Genomic DNA, 19,408 nt, shown 5'->3' with positions numbered 1-19,408 from the left:
CGCAGGGGGAGGCCCATGGGGGGTGCCCCAGCCCACTAAGGGATGGTTCCCTTCCCACTTCAGCCCATGGGGCCCTCCGGGATAGGTGGCCCCACCCGGTGGACCCCCGGGACCCTTCCGGTGGTCCCGGTACAATACCGATAACCCCCGAAACTTTCCCGGTGGCCGAAACTGGACTTCCTATATATAATTCTTCACCTCCGGACCATTCCGGAACTCCTCGTGACGTCCGAGATCTCATCCGGGACTCCGAACAACTTTCAGGTTTCCGCATACTAATATCTCTACAACCCTAGCGTCACCGAACCTTAAGTGTGTAGACCCTACGGGTTCGGGAGACATGCAGACATGACCGAGACGCCTCTCCGGTCAATAACCAACAGCGGGATCTGGATACCCATGTTGGTTCCCACATGTTCCACGATGATCTCATCGGATGAACCACGATGTCGAGGATTCAATCAATCCCATATACAATTCCCTTTGTCAATCGGTACGTTACTTGCCCGAGATTTGATCGTCGGTATCCCAATACCTTGTTCAATCTCGTTACCGGCAAGTCACTTTACTCGTACCGTAATGCATGATCCCGTGGCTAACTCCTTAGTCACATTGAGCTCATTATGATGATGCATTACCGAGTGGGCCCAGAGATACCTCTCCGTCATACGGAGTGACAAATCCCAGTCTCGATCCGTGTCAACCCAACAGACACTTTCAGAGATACCCGTAGTGTACCTTTATAGTCACCCAGTTACGTTGTGACGTTGGGTACACCCAAAGCACTCCTACGGCATCCGGGAGTTACACGATCTCATGGTCTAAGGAAAAGATACTTGACATTGGAAAAGCTCTAGCAAACGAACTACACGATCTTTTATGCTATGCTTAGGATTGGGTCTTGTCCATCACATCATTCTCCTAATGATGTGATCCCGTTATCAATGACATCCAATGTCCATAGTCAGGAAACCATGACTATCTGTTGATCAACTTACTAGGGACACATTGTGGTCTATATATTCACACATGTATTACGATTTCCGGATAACACAATTATAGCATGAACAATAGACAATTATCATGAACAAAGAAATATAATAATAACCATTTATTATTGCCTCTAGGGCATATTTCCAACAGCAACCCCTCCACTAAAAGCGTTCATCGCATAAAATGTCGCCTTATACTTTCTTGTCCTATACAATGTACCACTAACACAAAATACATGTGCCTCATACTTGAATTTCAGCTGAACATGAACGAGTCAATATAAATTTATATCCTCATGCTCTTGATCAAAACTCATACAAGTTGAAGGATATTGGACCCCAAATAAATGCTCGAAGTCATCGAGGAACTATAAATTTAGGCAGAGATAATTATATACACGTGCAACGCTATGAAACATCACAAAAATATAACAAAAAATCTAATAGAGCATCTTACCTACATTCTCCCTCTTCAATCATGCATCACATTTCCTTCTTTCTTTCTCTATGTTTGCTCGGGGTTTTTTATTTGAGGGTTCCTCTATGTTTGCTCATGGCCAGCTCCGCAATATCTGCTCTGGTGGATTTCAGGCTAATCTATATAAGCGGCATTTTCTCAGTCGTTGTCTATGGCCTTTCCCATTAGTTGTGATCTGGATCTACAAGGTAACAACTTTTCATGTGTACCAATGATCATTAAACAGAAAAATGGGGAATCCATCCTTGTTTTGAAGTTATAACAATGTTTTCGATGCCTAAACCTGAGCTTGGCTACCCAAATGATGGTCGCTCGTTAGATGGGCAAATAGAATTACAGTGATTCAGTTGGCTATTTTTATTAATGCTTGGATCTGATTTCAGTGTACTAAATGCTATGTGCACTAATAAGAATTAATATGAATGACCCCCCTAAAACAATTTTAAATGAGCACGTCAATGTTATACCTAATGAAACAGACTTCATATACAGATTCAGTCTCCTACATAACAAGTTGCAACTGATCGGTGTTCAACCTCCATTACCATGTCCAAGGCATCCGATCCAAACCAACCTGAGCTTTGCCTTCACCTGCTTCGCATGCTCATCTTCATGCTTAGGTTGTGCTGCCCCTTTTCTTATATGCCACAGGAATTGAAAAGGATTAAACAACATGAATTGTTTGGTTCAACAACCAATTAGATCAAACCTAATGACAATTCCTGAATCTCACAAGTTGTTTGCTATGGTATCCACAATGCAGTCATGATCACAATAGATCCCTGCAAATCTTTATTAAATTAATCCCTCAAACCCACATGGAAATTTATCCTCAAAAAGCAGATCACCTAAGCTAGCACCACATTGCAATGCAATCTTTTGTACGTGCCTTAGTTGGGTCACAAACCATCTGGCCAGGCTCCTGATCCATCTTTGCCCTTATACTCTCCTCTCACTCCAATGTTTAACACTACACTCCAGCCTGCATAGTCAAAATAGATGTGTTCCCTTGAATAAAGAATGTTAACGGTACTGGCCATGTATACAGTATGTAAGCGCACAATAAAGATGGTAGCATGTTCTATCAGACATGTGTATGTAACACGAAAATGACCTACAAAGTTGGCGACAAAGCCCTAAAATTTCTCAATTTCAGTAGATCCCAAAGCTTGACACATCAACAGTGGCATTTTAGGGGGATGGTAAAAATATCATAATAATGAAGGCATCCAACATTGTGCACACTGTTTTTATGGGGCACATGCATAATGGCAGGAAGTTACTATTTTCAGAGAAGGATATAGCAGTATTGGGTCCAACATGCCCCTCAAACTTTGAAATATCTAACTACAGGCAAAAAAGAAGTTCCATTCGGAAATATATATCAAGCGCAGACATGTGTGACCATCTGAAACGTATTCCTGACAATTGCAGTACGAACCTGAGTCTTCACATACAAAATTTTCATAAACTTCAGTAGTTCATGTTCCAAGGATGAGAACATTTAGGTGGAAAGATGCATATGTATATCCTGAAGCCTCTGCCAATCTGATAAAAAATTAGCACTGCATACACATGTATGCAAGTGCACACATGGGAACTGCTGAATGTAGCCTATGCGAGTGGACCTGTGAGAAGGCAGGAACATGTTAAAATATCATAGAAGCAGCAAGGGCCATCCCTGGCAGCGGCCACAAAATACTTCTGAATCACATGCACAGTAATAGCTTTGACCTGAGATTTTAAAATAAAAGAAATTCAGTTTAAAAACATGATTAGGTCAAAATGAGGAATATTTTACGAAAAATTGATCCCAAAAGGACAGTAACTCTAGAAAGAAAACATTACTGACAATGGTGCAAATAGGGGCATATGAAAGAAACACTATCCAACAATAGAAGTATGGAAGTGTACTCCATGTCTGGTAAAAGAAGTTGCTATGTTATCCATACCATTCCTACTGTCAAGTGTCAAGATAGAGTGAAAACATATTTCTTGAGATATTAGCTTCTATTCTATATTAAGTGAATGGTAAACTTGGTTGCTCCAGAACTTAAATGACCAAATTTAAATTTTGTTCTTGAAGCTTCACAAGTTTCCCAAATTCTAAACCATCAACTCAACTCATTGATGAATACACAGAAGCGTGCCATTGAGAAATTACCTTTAGGGTCTCTAATGAAGAAGATGAAGTGCTTGCATAAACTGAAAAACTCTACTCCTCAAAGTGTTGGATATTTCATTCTACAACATTTCGTATCTGACCATCATTGGATTGCATAGCTAGCAGCAGGAACTCAGTGATAACCATTAGCTGAAACAACCTGTAGTGTGAAGATGACCCAGTAGAGCATGTAGGATATTATTATCTCAAGGAAAAAATGAAAGACAAATTGGCTGGATCCTCTTTTTTAAAAAAAAATTGCGGCCCTATGTCTCATAGAAAGAGTAAAGACAGTCTATTTTCAAGCCACTTTGCCTAATGGAATACGAACCAGTAATTTAAACAAGTGAGAATTAACTTCTCCTGTCCTAGATAAGAAGAACAAAATAAAGGCTCTTTTACAATCTATATTCTCCCCATCTGTAAAACAATTAGTGCCAGTACATCTATCACTACAATTTACGACACCATTGACGTGCAGATCTAGCAAGGACGACACCACCTGAGCTGTCACCATGGTTAACTCAATAAAGGGCAAGCAGTGTGCTCTTGCTCTGCGTCTCTCGCCGCAAGCGTCCATGTCCACAGCTATGGGCGCTCACATGGCTGCCGGTGTTCGAATCCATCGCTAGGGCTGCACTTTCATGGGCAAACTGATTTATGCATGATCTTGTTTTAAACTACATCATTTAATAAGAAAAAGAAGCACAATCCATGACAGCACAAATCTGCAAAATAGCAGAAATATTCCTGCAGAATCGACAATAGCACATTCTGTAAAACTATTGTGCACATTAGCAAAAAAATTGTGCACAATAACTCAACATTACGGCACACTCTCCACAAATAGCATTAAATATCTCACATTCTCTTGAAAGATAAAGAACACAAAGGAGTTGGGAAGGAGATAGATGCCACACTCGATACCTTTTATAGCTGCCAATGCATGGAGCAGCACGTTGCGGAGGAGATCAGGGGGGAGCTGGCTGTAGGGAGGAGAAAATGATATCCAAGCGGTGCTTGAACATAGAACGAGATGGCTGCGGAGGGTCGAGCTCGGGGTGGGGCCTGAAGATGAGGAGGTCGACAACAGAGTCCGGCGCTTGAACAGTGTGGCCGTTCTCCATGGCCACCCGCCTCCCGTGCTTCCTGCCGCCAAACACAGCAGTGCGGCCTCCAGCTCCAGCCTTCACGCCCGCTTCCTCTGCTGCTGTACAGGGGCGGGGCCGCCCGCAATAGAGACGAGGGTGGAGGTGAGACGACGGCTTGCCTGTTTGGCGACGAAGGCGCGAAGTGAGATGGGCCGATTGCGGCGGCAGCGCGTCCGGGACGGAGGAGGTGAGACAGCGGCGCTAGGTGAGATGGCTCAGCAGCGGCGGCAGCGCGTCCTGGATGGCCGCAACAAGGCGAGGAAGTGAGACGACGTCTTTTTTGAAAGTTAGTGAGACGGCGTCTTGCCTCCTTCTGAGATGGCTCGGCCGTGGCGCTGCAGTTTGAGGGACGGCTCCTCGCGACGGATCAGGATCTAGACCGACGAAATGGCGTGCACAGGATGGTGGGCGCGCGGCGGCAATTTTTCCAAGGAGAGAGATGCGATCGGGATGGAGGGGTTCCGAGAGATGGGGGCATGGGTGAGTTCGTGGATCACGGTTGTTTTCTCTTTCGGTTTTCGTTTCTCAGCTTTTTTGGGTCGTGCTCGTGCGGGACGCCTCGAAGCAAAAAAAGAAAAAAAAAAATCGTGCGGAATGTGCGAGGTAGCTATCGATAGAAAGGGGTTAAAGCGAGGTCGAACCATCACGACGTTTGATTCTCCTTTAATAATAGTAGAGATAAAAGGAAGAGAGTTGGCAGATCCAAGCAATTCTATCCGTACATCTATAATATCTAACGGCCCTTAATTCTCCCGTGGTTAACCCAACAAGCCACGCAATTAGCCACTAATCCTGCCCACCCGCATGAAAAAATAACCTCCGGCCGCGCACGCACGCACGCCCCGCACAATACGTATCCCACGACCCGCACCTCCGCTCAAGGAACAGAGCACGGCCGGGGCCTCCACTGCCGTCCGCCTCCACCGCCGCTCCACGCCCCCATCCTCCGTCGCCGCCGCCTCCGCCGCTTTACCGCTCCCCGCCTCTGCCGCCTCCCGCGTCCCCTTATTTCGCCGCCTCTCCCGCCTCCCCGCCCATCCTCCTCCGCCGCTGCCGCCGCGGCCTCCGCCGCTCCCCGCCTCCATCCTCCACCGGTCCTCTACCGCCGCCGCCGTCAGCCGGTCCTCTTCTCTGCCGCCGTGAGTGTGAGCCTGACGGCTACCCCTCGCTTCCTCGCACGTCCCCCACACGCCCGACGTCGCCTCCCCGCCTCTCCCCCGCTCACATCCACGCCGCCAGGCGCAAGCCTCACTCCCTTCCCTCACGATGCCCCTCCCCGTCGGCGTCCTCCCTCTGCAACATCGCCTTTCCGCGTGGCCGCACAACGCTGCCTCCCCACGAGCCCCCACGCTCCTCGACGACCAGGTCACCACCGCCCCTGACCGGAGAAGCGATGGTTCTATGACGGACAAGATGATGGGTATGGGGACACTACAGCCGATGAACACGGCTCAGAGCAGACTTGCTAATTTGGCAATTGTGCAGGACCCCTCCCTCTGCAACATCAATTTTCCAATGCGCAGGTGAGCCGCCTGCTTCCAACGGTGATCCGCCCTCAATTCTTTTCCAGTGTTTTTCCCCATTGTGGTCTACTTTTTGCTGCTGATTTGATTGGCTCGCCTCGCAGGGGCCTCGGGAGCGAGACGTTGCTGCGCCGGCAGCCCGGCACCACGGACCGGTGCGGCTGTGGGTCGCCATAGCGACGCTGGTTACTGGCAAGCTTCAAGCCTTCAGCCGATGGGGCTGCTGCGTGCACGCGTCCACCATCTTCGCCGCCTCCTCGAGACGAGGCCGCCACCATCGAGTTCCACTCCGGCGCGTTTTTTGCACCCCCTCCCGTGTGCCTCCTTTTTCATCGGTCGCTGCCACCTCTCGCCATGACGCCCGCGGCTCTAGCCCTCGGAGCTCGGTCTACTGGGCCTGGATCCGGGCGGTGGCCCAGCCCCCGCTACCCCATAGGAGGAGGAGGAAGAAGGCATGGCGTGCTACATCCCCTTCCAGGTCTACTTCCTACGAACTTTGTTTGATTTTGTTCATCCAATCTTTTACAGCACGGGAGCGACGTGGTAAATCCATCCACCTGGTTGCTAAACTGCATTGTGCTCCGCTAATCTGAATTCCCTCCAGAGATCATGGTGAGTGATTTCAGTGTAGCACCACATATTTTGAGGGCCAAGAATTTTACTTATGTTTGATGATTTGTTGAACATGGTGTATGTACATCAGATACCCTCATTTATCTCCACGTTTTTGTAGGGCATTGGAGTGAAGGACAGTGGATTTCCTATCGCTATGTGGCTGTCTTCCAATATGGTTCTGCTGTGCCCTTTAATATTAGTGATGATGAAGCTGAGCACTATCTTTATATGATCAGAAATCATGCTTCGGGATGGCTTCCGGAGATGAGGAAAGACGGTATGTCCAGGCTGTTCACGAGCTAGCCTGTTATTGTGTAAACTGCTGGTATATATGTCCATACCATTCACGAGCTGGCCTGTTATAGTTACTGCTGATATTTGATAAACACCATTGAGGATCAAGAGAATCTCTCTGAATTTAATTTGTGTTTGTTGTACTGCATTTTTAGCGGTCACAATGCTTTGGCCGAACCCTTATATGGCTTCTGCACTGGCCTTCTTAATTGTTTGCAGAAAACTTTTTAAATTTACCTTAAAACATGTGCATTGTTGTACAAGCTGCGGTGGGTTATGTGAGTGGCAGTCCATGCACAATTGCATGTTTGAACATGCATGTTTTAAAATATGAGAAGTTTGAGTCAGGCCTCATTTTCCAAGAGAGCAAATATCTTGAATGCTCTCTAATTATTTATACATAACAGTCCAAATTATGTAGCTGAACCCGCATAAGTATATAGGCACCAGTCATGCCTAAGATTGCCCGGGATCGACTACGTGCCCCTGGCCTATAACATAATAGCAACAGTAATATGGCACCTAGCCCCTAATCCACTTTTGTAACGATGAACCTGTATTATATTCTCACATGATGACATTTATTTAATTGTTACCAGATTATGCAGTAGTCGAAATGTCATCCCTGACAACTTGGATGAAAGGAGGTCTTGATTATATAGTTCTTAAAAGTTTAGACACTTCTGGAATTCGGATAATTTCAAGTGTTCTTGGTCAAAGTATCGCTCTTGATCTTTACTTACGGCAGTTACTGTGATTGAGCAAAGTCAACAAATTATTTCCATGTGGTCGCACGGTTTCAAGTTCTAAGACACTACTTTAATAGGTCGATGATATGGTTGAGGAATTTACTGAAATCAGTCGTATCATGGAGAAGACTGGCGACTGCACAATGAAAAGAAAGAAGCTCTTTCAACTTATGGGCAAGGCTAATTCTAATCTTGCAGATGTTATCATTAGACTTGGCTGACAGTTATGTAAGTGTTGCACTCCCTCCTACATATTATATATCATATACCATATATTTTAGCAGTGTATGTGCTGTCATTTTCTAGAAGGAAGGAATTTCATAATGCACCAACCCCATGTGTTGTGTTCTGTTCTGGAACAGAAGTCATGTAACTGTCTAAAATTAAGTAGACATAACTTGACATCTTAGCCAGGTACGACTATATAATATCTGTAGACCAGTTTGATACTCAGATGGTACTTCTCTCGGGGAAAAGGAATAGTAATATTTATGCTGTTCATTGAAAAAAAAATCCCCGGGCTTTCAATAAAGGTTGATGTTTTGATCTCCAGACATACAAAATATACAATGCCACCTCTTTATGTTTTTGGTGTTTTTATTTACTAGCATTGTGTTCCTCTTCGAGATTCAAAGAACCACAGATGCACTGTGAGACTAATATGCCAGAATTAGCCAAGAGCCTAAGACATACTCAACATTTTTCTTAGCTAAGATAGTTATGAAAAAAGAGACTTTGTTAATCAGTACTGAAATGCATAACACCTATGCTAGAATCTTATTTTTCGTTGTATATAATGTGAACAACATGATTTTTATTTTTTTTTCCAGGTCATAAATTGCTTGGAAAAATGCAACATCGATGCTAGAATCCCGAGGAGACTATGGCCGGTGGTGGAGATTATTTTGTATGCTGACGGTGGCGGCTACACGGCGGAGGCCTGCACACTCGACTTCGACATTGCCGTCTTCAACAAGAAGGTCTCCCTCGCCGGCCAAGATCAGGTTCGCACCTGCACTCCCATTCCCATTCCTTCTCCCTCTCCCGGAATTGGTTTCTGATGTCTTTTGTTTTGTGTGTGCCTCTGCAGTATATGGTGGCGGGCGGGCGGAACCTCTTCCCACTGCTCCCGGAGGCGTCAAGGGCGTCAAGCCCTCCGTCGTGATCGGATGGGGCTCCCAGGTTCATTCCCAGCTTTGCTTTGCTTCCTCACTGTGCAGTTTCTCTCCTATCTGTCAAGATTTACTATGCCTCTCTCTGCTGCTATTCTACTGAATATTGTTCTTGGAGCATCAAAGCCAATTGCTTGACTGCTAAACATGTGTAGGAGGATTCGTTGTTTAGCGTCATTAGACCTCTATAAATACATGTATAGGAGGATTCTTGGAGCTTTGTACAAATAGCAAGGCCATCAAAGCTAATTGCTTTACTGGTGAACATGTATAGGAGGATTCTTGGAGCTTTGTATATACATGTTTGCTCTGTGCTATAAATAAAGACTCTCCTTAGTGGTGAGAATAAAAAGGAAGAAATTTACTATTCGCAATAAAATTTTATTGGGTGAACTGTAGAAGCTGACTTTGTTATAGAAAGGTTCAGAACCCACCCTTTCTTTCTTGCAGGATTGAGAAGATTTTGACTTTGGAACCTTTTAGATGTACACAAAGAAAGCAGATTGTGCTGGTAGATAATGATGGTGAGAAGATCAAATTTGTTTTATGGGGAGAACGGTTTCACATATTGTACTTGTACAGAAAGAGAGCGATTGTGTTTCTTTTCAAAAGATAACTTTTGTCAGCCATTGTGTTGCTTGCAAGCAGAATACTTACTGATTTAGTTCTCACACCGATTCTGCTGAAGCTGTGATTTGTACCGAGTTATATTGTGTCAATCCTAACGTTGGTATATGCAACCTAACATGTTGAGTTTGCTGCAACGAAAACAAAAAGAATTTAATATTTTTTTATAACAAAAAGAATTTAATATTCTATATGGTGTTACATGTCATAATATGTTTAGTTCCTGTTAGCTATCTTCTGCTTTCAGTCCATGGAGACTTGCAAAATATGCAAAACCCCAAACTAGGTGCAATCTGATGTTCCGTTGGTAGAACCCGCTTTTTGAGAAAATAGTACCCAATGTTCCATGCTTTCCACTCGCTTTTGGTGATTATTTTGCCATGTTGTAAATAAAGGGAAACTGTTGAGAACACTTTGGACCCCCCTCCCTGCACCACACATCATCCTGTTTGATACAACTTGTGATATATCTTGCATGTTTGAAACCATATTTTGTACAAATACATCTGCAGGTCATTAGGTAGAGTTGGAGTTGGTCATATGTTGTACATCTCTGGTCTGACTCAAGAAATTTCTTCCTACGATTATACGTGCAACTGCATGCTTACTAGTCATATAAAAAAAGATCACTAGTTGTTACTGGCTGTAGCTTTTCCAGTTACTGGCTGTAGCTTTCTTGGCTAACGGCCGTAGCATGTTGCGCCATTGGTCCTGGCATTTGGCTCTCGTCGTTGCAGCCCGAGTCACAGCTCCCCGGTGTGGACAGTCTCACCACACTGAGGCGTTGGTCCCAGCATCCACACCTTGCATCGCTGCTCCATCTCCGTCTTGCACCACTGCTCGTGTGCGATGGTTGTCCCTAGCAACCCCGGCTTACCGCCCTTGCAACGAACCAACATAAAAGAAGCGATGGGCAATGGTGGTTGGTGCGTGCCAGCAGTGCCAGCAAAAAATTGCGGCTGCGCCCATGGCAAGCAGGTGAAGGTGGGAGATGGTTAGGACAAGAAAGGAGAGCAAATAATGAGAAGATAAGGTAGAGGATGATAAGAGCAACTTCAATGGGGCGACCCATTTCGTCCGCCCTTGTCTGTTTGGGTCTGCGCGGGCAAAGGTGGTGGCCCAACGCGCCGACCCAAACCCAAATGGAGTCCGCTTCGCGTCCGCGCCGATGCATTTGCGGCTCAAATTTGCGCCCCAAATGCGTTGGCGCGGACGCGGAACGGACGCCACGCGCGCCTTTTCGGTGTCCGCCGCGGCCCCACTTGGCGGTCATCCAACGGCCCGCCATCTACCTGGTCAGCTTAATTTATGACCACGGGCCCACACGTCAGCGACGGCGGTCGCCCTTTTTTAAGCCGACCGTGCGGCGGGGCCGTCCTCATCCAGCCAGCCCCCGTCCACATCTAGGCACGCTCGCTTCCCCGTCGCCGGCAAACCCTAGCCAACCCTAGCCACCCCAGCTTTGCCAAATGGGGCTCTTCTCCGGCGCCGGCAGCAGCAGCAAGGCCAAGGGCAAGGCCCCCGCCGTCCCTTTCCCCTCGGAGTTCCTCCCCCCTCCGCCGGCGCCGGCTCGCCGGCAGAGGCAGCGCGTGAACGTGGCAGTGCACCAGGCGGAGTGGCACTGGCAGCACCGCGTGCCTTTGCCGTACCCCGACGCCACCCTGCCGCACGACTGGCATCTGGATCCAAAGAGGATCCCAGTGCCGGCGGCGCCGCGATCGGCTACGGCGCACGCGGAGGAGGTGCGGCGCCGGCGGGCGCTGCTAACGCCGGAGCAGCGCCGCGACGCCGCCTACGCATCGGACTCGCCGAACTAGAAGAGGTGGTTCGCTTTCGAGCACGAGGAGGCTAGGTGACGCGGCGTGCACGAGGTCGACCGCAGCATGTCGCCGCCCCCGCTCGTCGTCCGCGAGGAGGACCAGGCGACGGAGGACGCCTACCAGGCGGCCCTTGCGGTGGTCTACCACGAGAGCGAGGAGGACGAGCGGCGTAGGGTGGAGGCGGTGGAGGAAGAGGAGGTTCGGTACGAGGCGGCCATGGCGCAAGCCATTGCCCTCTCCGCGGCGGCCGACTGCGTGCTGCCGCCGGTGGCCCCGCCATCCCCTCCCCGACGCCGCGTCAAGGCCGAGCTGGAGCCCGAGCAGGAGCCGTCCCCCATCGAGCGCTACTCCTGGACGGGAGTACTGTGCGAGTGGGTCTCCGCACCACCGGTTTGGATGGAGGCGACGCCGGCGCAGGAGGCGGCGTACCTCGAGATGTGGCGCAACGACGGCTGGCCGAGGAGCGCCGTCGCGGCAAGTACGAGGAGATGCTCAAGCGCGACCTCGAGGAGGAGCAGCGCGAGGCTGAGGAGGAAGCGCGCCAGGCCGCACCGCTTCCCGCGCCGGCAGAGCTGCCCGCGACCGACATCGCCGCCGCTTGGAACACGGCGTTCCCTGGGCCGGCCCTGCGCCGACGCTCATCGACCTCACCGGCCCCGAGGACGATGACGATGACGACGCCTAAGGCAGTGCGCCGCCTCGTAGTTTAGTTTGTTTTTAGTTTTTTTAGTGCTAATGTGGACGCGTGGACTCTCGCCGGCCTTCCTGGCCGGCTTTAATGTTTAATTAAGTTGTTTTTATTTTAAATATGCATGCAATGTTTTTTTTGTCGGCGCCGTCAAAATGGATCGGGCGAGCGTTGGCGCACACGCCGACCCAAGGAAGCGGACGCCCGTGTCCGCCTGCCCGACCCAGACGGACAAAAAGCGGACAAAATCGCCGTCCGTTTGGGTTGGCCCGTTGGAGTTGCTCTAAGGGAGAGGGCGAGTGGCTAATGAACAATGCGTGGGGCTCATGCAAGATGTATGGACCAGGAATGAAAAAAAGATAGGGATGAGAGAACAGTGTGTGGGTCCACAGGTGTGATGTCAGGACATGCGTGGGCGTGTGTGTGGGTCCGCAGGTGCGACGTCAGGACGTGCGCGGGTGAGTACGTGGGTCCGCAGGTGTGACGTCAAGACATGCGTGGGCGAGTGCGTGGGTCCGTGGTGTGATGTCAGGACCTGCGTGGTCTGTAGGCGTGACGTCAGGATGTGCGTGGGCGACCGACCCAACACGTGATTGATGGCTGGCAAGAATCGTTTACGTCATTTTTGGTAAGTATATAGTATTACCAAAACCATACCGAAATAATTTGGTATTTATTGAAATCAATGCATTTAAATTCATATCGTATATATATATAACTGAATGGCCTGGCTACCATTCCCCAGCCCCCAGTCCCCTCACAACCGGAGAGGGGAGCCAAGTCCACAGCTGGCGTAGAGGTGGTTCACCAATCCAAGATCAAGCTGAGGCGGAAGGTGCTGCCCGACTTCTCCTGCTCTGGCAGATCTACGGTTGCCGCCTCTCCTTCTCTTCTGCCGTCGCGTTTTCGTGATTCTAGGTACTAAAGAAGCAACTCTTGTCCTTCTGTGTTCGTCTATTGTGTTCCGTAGGTGTGCAACCTTGTCTACCCTGCTCTCTCTATATCTCTCGCTCTATTTTGGTTCTTGATCCAAAAGTGATGAGCGTAAATGGAGCAAACCGGCCGGTAATATGCCCAAGCTGCAACGTTGAAGCAAATAGTAACCAGACCTCATATTGCCTTCCATGTCATTTACTTAATTAAGTGCTTCTGGATCATCACATCAGTATGTTATCTTAGTGAACAACTCCATTCTTTCTGGCCCAGTTGCCTCTGAATATGTAAAGATCAGTGCAACAGTTTTCTCTCACAAACTTGTGGCAGTTCTAGTTTATGTCTTTGTAGATTACTGCTGGAGTGATTTTTTGACCAAGATTAGAACATAGATTTTCACCAGTATGTTCTTCGTGATTAACATTGGTGTGATATCATTGTCACATGCTTCGCTCTTGTATTTCATTAATTTCATTCCAGCACTTTGGTTGCCCGCTGAACCTTGAGATTGCCCAATTTACAGCTGCATTGCTCGATGGAGGATCTTCCGGAGGTACTGCTGGCAGAAATCGTCCAGAGGATTACCAGGACAAGTGATCTGAATTCTCTTTCCCTTGTGTCAAAAAGTCTGTGCGAGGTTGAGGCGAATCAAAGGGCCGCTATCCGCTTAGGATGCAGCTTGTTTTCTGCTACAGAAACCTTGTCATCGCTTTGTTCCCGATTCTCCAATTTGTCAAAAATGGAAATCAATTACACCGGTGAAACCTTGAGCTTCTTCTCATACATTGATGATTCTGGTCTTAGTTGTCTAGCCAATTGTAAGAAGTTGATGTCCCTCACACTAAACTCTGTACCAAGCATAACCTCAAGGGGACTTCTCTCGGTGGCAATTGGCTGCAACAGTTTATCTGCTCTCCACCTTATTGATTGCAAGAAAATAAGCAGCGGAGAGTGGCTAGAGTACCTTGGCTGGAATGGATCACTGGAAGAACTTGTGGTAAGGAATTGCAACAGAATCAGGCAGCCTGACCTACTAAAGTTTGGTCCAGGATGGATGAAGCTTTGGAAGTTTGAGTTTGAGAGCAAGGTAGAAATAGATGATATGCTTGGGTTTAATGATCCCTTATATGATGTGCACAACCCGAGTGCATGTGATTTCCTCTGTGACAATTTGAAGGATTTGAGGTTGGTGCATATTCAAGCAAGGTCAGAGCTGAGACTTTGTCTTCTCTTGGAGAAATGCAAAGCATTGGAGAAGCTATGCCTTAAGTATGTTGTAAGTCTAACCGACAATGACATGATTGCGCTATCCCACAGCTGCAACAATCTTAAAAGTATTTCACTATGGCTCATGCCTCCTCAGTACGTTGCTGATGACAATGATTTTCTTTACATACCATCGGTTACTGATCACAGTCTTCAGGTTTTAGCTCTCGGTTGTCCTATGCTTCAGAGCGTTGAACTTACATTTCATGAGGGCACATTCTACTTGCCAGATATAGGCTTAACACTAGAGTGTGTTAGGATTCTCATTCAGTCTTGTCAGATTCTTGTTCTTGTGCTTAATGGAGCTGACTTCTTTGATGATGAAGGAATGATGGTACTTTCATCCTCACCATTCCTGGAGACACTCGAGCTTGCGGTGAACGATCAGGTAACTGATGCTGGGATGCATTCCATTGCGCGCACCCCTTGCTTGAGGAGTCTGACACTCCGGTTGTGTAGTCAGGTGACTGATGCTGGATTAACCGAACTGGTACATTCACAGAAGTTGGATTCTCTGACCATCGAAGGCTGTGCTTGCATCTCTCCGCAAGTTGCCCAAGGCGCAGCTAGATCAGTTCACTACTCTCTGGAGTCAGCAAGCAGGAGCCGTCTCAGTAGAATCTAAACATAATGCTATTGGTCAAGTAGTTAAAGTTGTTTTCGGTTGTGCCTCATTTGTGGATGTCGCTGTCATTGACCCTGCTATCGTTTTCATCATTTCTTAGAACCTGTGTCTAATGGTCAACTTTGGATCCAATGCGGTGAATGAAGACTTTAAAATTGTCTGTTACTGGTGTACTGAACCTATTTATGTTGTTTTGCTCATGTAGCATAATTTCTCCATGTCTGCCATCTTGAAAATTGTCATAAATCAACCACAAGATAAACATTTCAGGTGTTCAACTTGCAGGTCCTAACAGTGCCTCTCGTTTCTATGTGGTGTATGAACATGACAATTTGTATGTTATTACTGCCTTTATATTGGAAAATTCGATATGGCCCATACAATCATATAGTAGTATTATCCTAGCCGTCGGCCCTCCTCGGGATGCAAATTTTCTACCGTGCATGCGCAGGCTGTCGATCGTCATTTATTAGGCCTAGCTACTTCGGTTACAACGGTCCGCGGTGCCTCTCCTTTTCTGTTTATTTACTCTACTGCTTACTATCTACGCGCGTGCGGGCCTATCTCTCGTCCCCACGCCCTCCCATCTCCTTTTACCTCACACTGCCTTGCATCTGCATCCATGGCGGCTTCTTCCTCCTCCAATCCATAGGCTGTTAACAACGAGCTTCTCCCCCTGACGTGCCCTAATTGCGGTCGTGAAGTGCTGAGCGACATATATCCATGGTTGAAAAAAGGTCCGGCAACCGATATTACAAGTGCATCCTATGAGCATAAGATCTCTGAAGCTAACCCTCGATGTGATTTGCCCGTCTTTCTGCTCACCTTTGCTTAATTTTTTCGTTTTTTTCTACCCATTTTTTGTGCAACCTAGACAGTACCACTTCTTTGCATGACAGGACGTCCCTACCCTGCCGTGCTCGACGCTGTCAGAGATCGCCGCCGGTTTGAACCTCCTTCACCTGTGCCATGACTAGTTGACTACTCACGGGAGGATGGGCACCGCATCGTCCCGAATGATCCACATGTCTCGACGTATGGATTCCAGCAAACACCCCAAGGAAGATCCACATACAGTGCCGACTTACCTAGGATCTTTCTACTCTTGGCAGTAATCAACTTGGTGGTCTCTTTTGTTACGGATGGAAATGTGTGTCTTGATCCTGGGTTTGGTTTACTTTAAGTCAGTCATGGGGTGGTTTGTCTTACTGTCAGGCGTGAAGTGTGTGTGTCACAGACTAAGATGTAATCCAGATTCCAGAGTGTGTCCTCTTCTTTTGTTTGAGCAACTATTGATGAATGCTTAGTACTGCTTTTGACTGAAATTTCTACTGATGCATTAGAAAGAAATCCTGGTAGCAGAGCAGCGTGCTTGCCACCACTACAAAAAAAAAATACTTCCGTGATGATACGTGTTTGTCATAGTAGGTCGCGTTTTCTGTCATGCATGTACATCCATGACATTTATGACAGAATCAAGATAGTCATACCTGTGCTGTCGTAGAAGTGTTCCATGACATTGCCAAAATTATCATCACGGAAGTGTCCACTTCCATGACGATAAATCGCGCGTCACAGAAGTGCTTTCGTCAAGGGTGACCGACACGTGGCATCCACCGTAACGGAACGCCGTTAAGCTATCGGGTCGGATTTTGGATCCGATAACCCGTTAACAGCCACGACCAGTGCCGATTTTCCACGTGTAAAATTCTCATTGGCTGACGGATCCACGCGTCAGCTCCGCGTTGGCACATGTGTCACTCATCCAACGGTCGAGATGGGCCTATGATATGTTGACACGTGGACCGGCCCAAAAGTGGCCCACAAAGTTTAAATGGGCCGGCCCAACCAAAGGCCCATAAGATTTAGCGGACCATAATGGGCCGGCCCAGCTAAAGGCCCACAAAATTTAGCGGACCATAATGGGCTGGCCCAGCTAAAGGCCCACACGATTTTGCAGACCATAATAGGCCGGCCCAGCTAAAGGCCCACAAGATTTTGCGGACCATAATGGGCCGACCCAGCTAAAGGCCCACAAGATTCTGCAGACCATAATGGGCCGGCCCAGCTAAAGGCCCAACATTCTCTATCAAATCGGCCCGTCAACGGCCTGTCCTAAACTTGTCATCAACACGGCCCATGGTCACTTCTGGCCCGTTAACAGTCCGCTAAGTAATTGGGCCGAATTACGACCCGGTGTATTTCCGGCCTGTTAAAGGTCCGGCTTCATTTGGGCCCATTTACAGGCCATCAAAACTTTCGGCCCATAAACGACTGTGAAGGATTTGGATCATATTCGGCCATGTCTGACATTCGGCCTATTAGAGGCCCACTATAGCTTTGGGCCACTTTCGGCCTGTTGTCATTTTCGGCCTGTTAACGCCGGACGTAAACCATGGGCCATATGTGGCCCAACGTCATATCGGGCCCATTAACGGCCCATATAAAAATGATGATAATCTAGCCCGACCGAAGTTCCAGCCTGTTAAAGGCCCGTGTATTAGGTCGGCGCATTTACGGCCCATCCGAATTTCGGCCTGTCAAAGATCCGCATCGTAAATGGGCCACCATTTCGGCCTACTAAGTCCAGTGGGTTATTTGGCACAATCAGGGCCCAATCTCACTTTCGGTCTATTAAAGGCCCATGTTTTTTATGGGCTCGAGATATTTACACCTGTAAACGGCCTATTTTTACTGAGGGCCCAAATTATGTTTAGGCCTGTTAAAGGCCCACTATGGGCACAGGCCTACCAGAAAAATATGAAAGCTTATGCTGATTTAGGTCCAGATATTTTTAGTGGGCTACATGCCAATTTCGGCCCGTAATCGTTTTTAGCCCAATTGGAATGGGCCCGATGAATGTTGGCATGTTGGGCTCCTACGAAGCTTTCGGCCGAATACATTACTAAGATAAACCTACACTATACAAAAATAGCGTCGTAATTACTGCGGCCGGAGGCAACATCATAAATGTTGTATCACAACAAAATAAATTCCAACCATACAACAAAAGGCCTGTTGGCATAAAGTTTATAGTCCTTCCAGATAAAAGCACCATCAGATGTATAGAAGCACATATCATTTGACCTGAGTGCTAATGTTTCAGGCTGTAGAATCTGATGGAGCAGCACGATCTCCACCTTTTTTCCGCCATTGCTCTTGAACAACGAAGCGAATGTCTGATAGTCTGGTTTCAAAACCATTCATATCTTGACGACATTTCTCAACCACTATTCTTGTTTCCGAAACAACGTCCATTAGGGATTGGACTTGTGTCTGGAGCACAGATATATCACTCTGTCTAGCAGGAAGATTTTGTTCAGTAGGCGATTTGGACGAGGTTACCTTGACAACCAACCCAGAATTACGCAGGAAGGTGCTTTTTGCACTGTTAGTGGAGAGATACTGACGCACTGCAGCAAGAGGTGACATTGTGCCTGTAGTAGCCTTGTCACCTTCAGGTGGTTGTGGCTGTTCAATCATTTGTTCCATAGCTTCCTGAAAGTTTGAACTTGTAGATTAGTGTACCAGATAAGTTACTAATGAGACAAAAACAAACAAAGTAGGTTAAACGTTTATACATAACTTATTTTGGTGAACTACTGTAATACATTAGCATGTATTGTAGTGCCAACTACATAATAAAATCACTTTCGGAACATATGTCCATGTAGCATGCCTACTGTATTGTCTATTTCCTCACATTCGTTGACATCTAAGGATAAAGAGACATGGTTTAAAGTAGGATGAACATAGTATGACATCATTCATATCATGGGCAAACAGATATAAAACAAACAGGCTATTTTATCATTGTGTGCGCACGTGAACATAACAACTAGATTACAGATCAAGACCAAAAGAATATCCTTCATCTCTTTTAAACCATGTAAGGTGAAATGATACGTTAATACAACTGTGAATAAAAGTGAACAGAGTAACTGACATTGGCTGCAAACCAAGTAGTTAAATGAACACAACACAGTACCAACCAGTTCAAGGCAGGAGGAGTAAGGACTTACAACAGCGGCTTGAACTGGTGTGCTCATGCCCTTCATCTTGCTGGTGTGGCAATCCTTGAAGATTTGCACTGCATTCGGTTCAGGTTCTTTTTGGTCCGCACGGGCTTTCCTCTGTATTTGGAACAAGTCAATATAGATACGATAATATGGCACAAAAAAGAAGAAGGAAGTAGCAGCTATTTACAAGAGCCTCGCAGTGTGCAATATAGCTACGAGATCCTGTTGTCTGTTGGAATTTCACTTTAGAACGGTTGGTTTTGTTCTTCAAACAGTTAGCCTAGAAGAAGAT

The 19,408-nt window shown here is 47.2% G+C and overlaps 1 protein-coding gene, 1 long non-coding RNA gene and 1 other non-coding gene across 12 annotated transcripts; 2 read left to right on the top strand and 1 right to left on the bottom strand.

Moving 5' to 3' along the window:
• Positions 1–951: 951 nt before the first annotated feature.
• Positions 952–5,522, bottom strand: LOC120963885 (uncharacterized). Its single transcript, XR_005755583.3, has 3 exons — positions 4,562–5,522; positions 2,912–4,268; positions 952–2,452 (listed from the first exon to the last, which is right to left on the bottom strand). It is a non-coding gene; the product is annotated as an uncharacterized lncRNA (long non-coding RNA).
• Positions 5,523–5,622: 100 nt separating this feature from the next.
• On the top strand, positions 5,623–9,846 carry LOC109735273 (uncharacterized). 7 transcript variants are annotated; one of them, XR_012184304.1, is made up of 9 exons: positions 5,623–6,308; positions 6,413–6,760; positions 6,837–6,920; positions 7,042–7,200; positions 7,817–7,936; positions 8,044–8,194; positions 8,797–8,970; positions 9,057–9,148; positions 9,589–9,846. It is a non-coding gene; the product is annotated as an uncharacterized protein (transcript). The 7 variants fall into 5 exon arrangements; XR_012184303.1 differs by lacking the exon at positions 7,817–7,936; XR_006663756.2 differs by having other exon boundaries at positions 6,413–6,920.
• Positions 9,847–11,803: 1,957 nt separating this feature from the next.
• On the top strand, positions 11,804–15,262 carry LOC109735266 (F-box/LRR-repeat protein 14). Of its 4 annotated transcripts, none has more exons than XM_045228478.2 (4): positions 11,804–12,901; positions 13,019–13,191; positions 13,730–14,860; positions 14,932–15,262. In XM_045228478.2, the coding sequence occupies exons 3-4, from the start codon at positions 13,742–13,744 to the stop codon at positions 14,941–14,943; spliced, it is 1,131 nt and encodes a 376-aa protein (XP_045084413.1). In that variant the 5' UTR covers positions 11,804–12,901; positions 13,019–13,191; positions 13,730–13,741; the 3' UTR covers positions 14,944–15,262. The 4 variants fall into 4 exon arrangements, with proteins under 4 accessions (XP_045084413.1, XP_045084412.1, XP_045084411.1 ...); XM_045228477.2 differs by having other exon boundaries at positions 11,996–12,901; positions 14,975–15,262; XM_045228476.2 differs by having other exon boundaries at positions 11,996–12,901; positions 14,936–15,262.
• Positions 15,263–19,408: the final 4,146 nt, after the last annotated feature.

Source organism: Aegilops tauschii, chromosome 5 (genome assembly GCF_002575655.3).
Source record: "Aegilops tauschii subsp. strangulata cultivar AL8/78 chromosome 5, Aet v6.0, whole genome shotgun sequence".
NCBI lineage: Eukaryota > Viridiplantae > Streptophyta > Magnoliopsida > Poales > Poaceae > Aegilops > Aegilops tauschii.
Note: the sequence above shows the minus strand (reverse complement) of the source record. Positions and strands in the feature narration are given on the sequence as shown.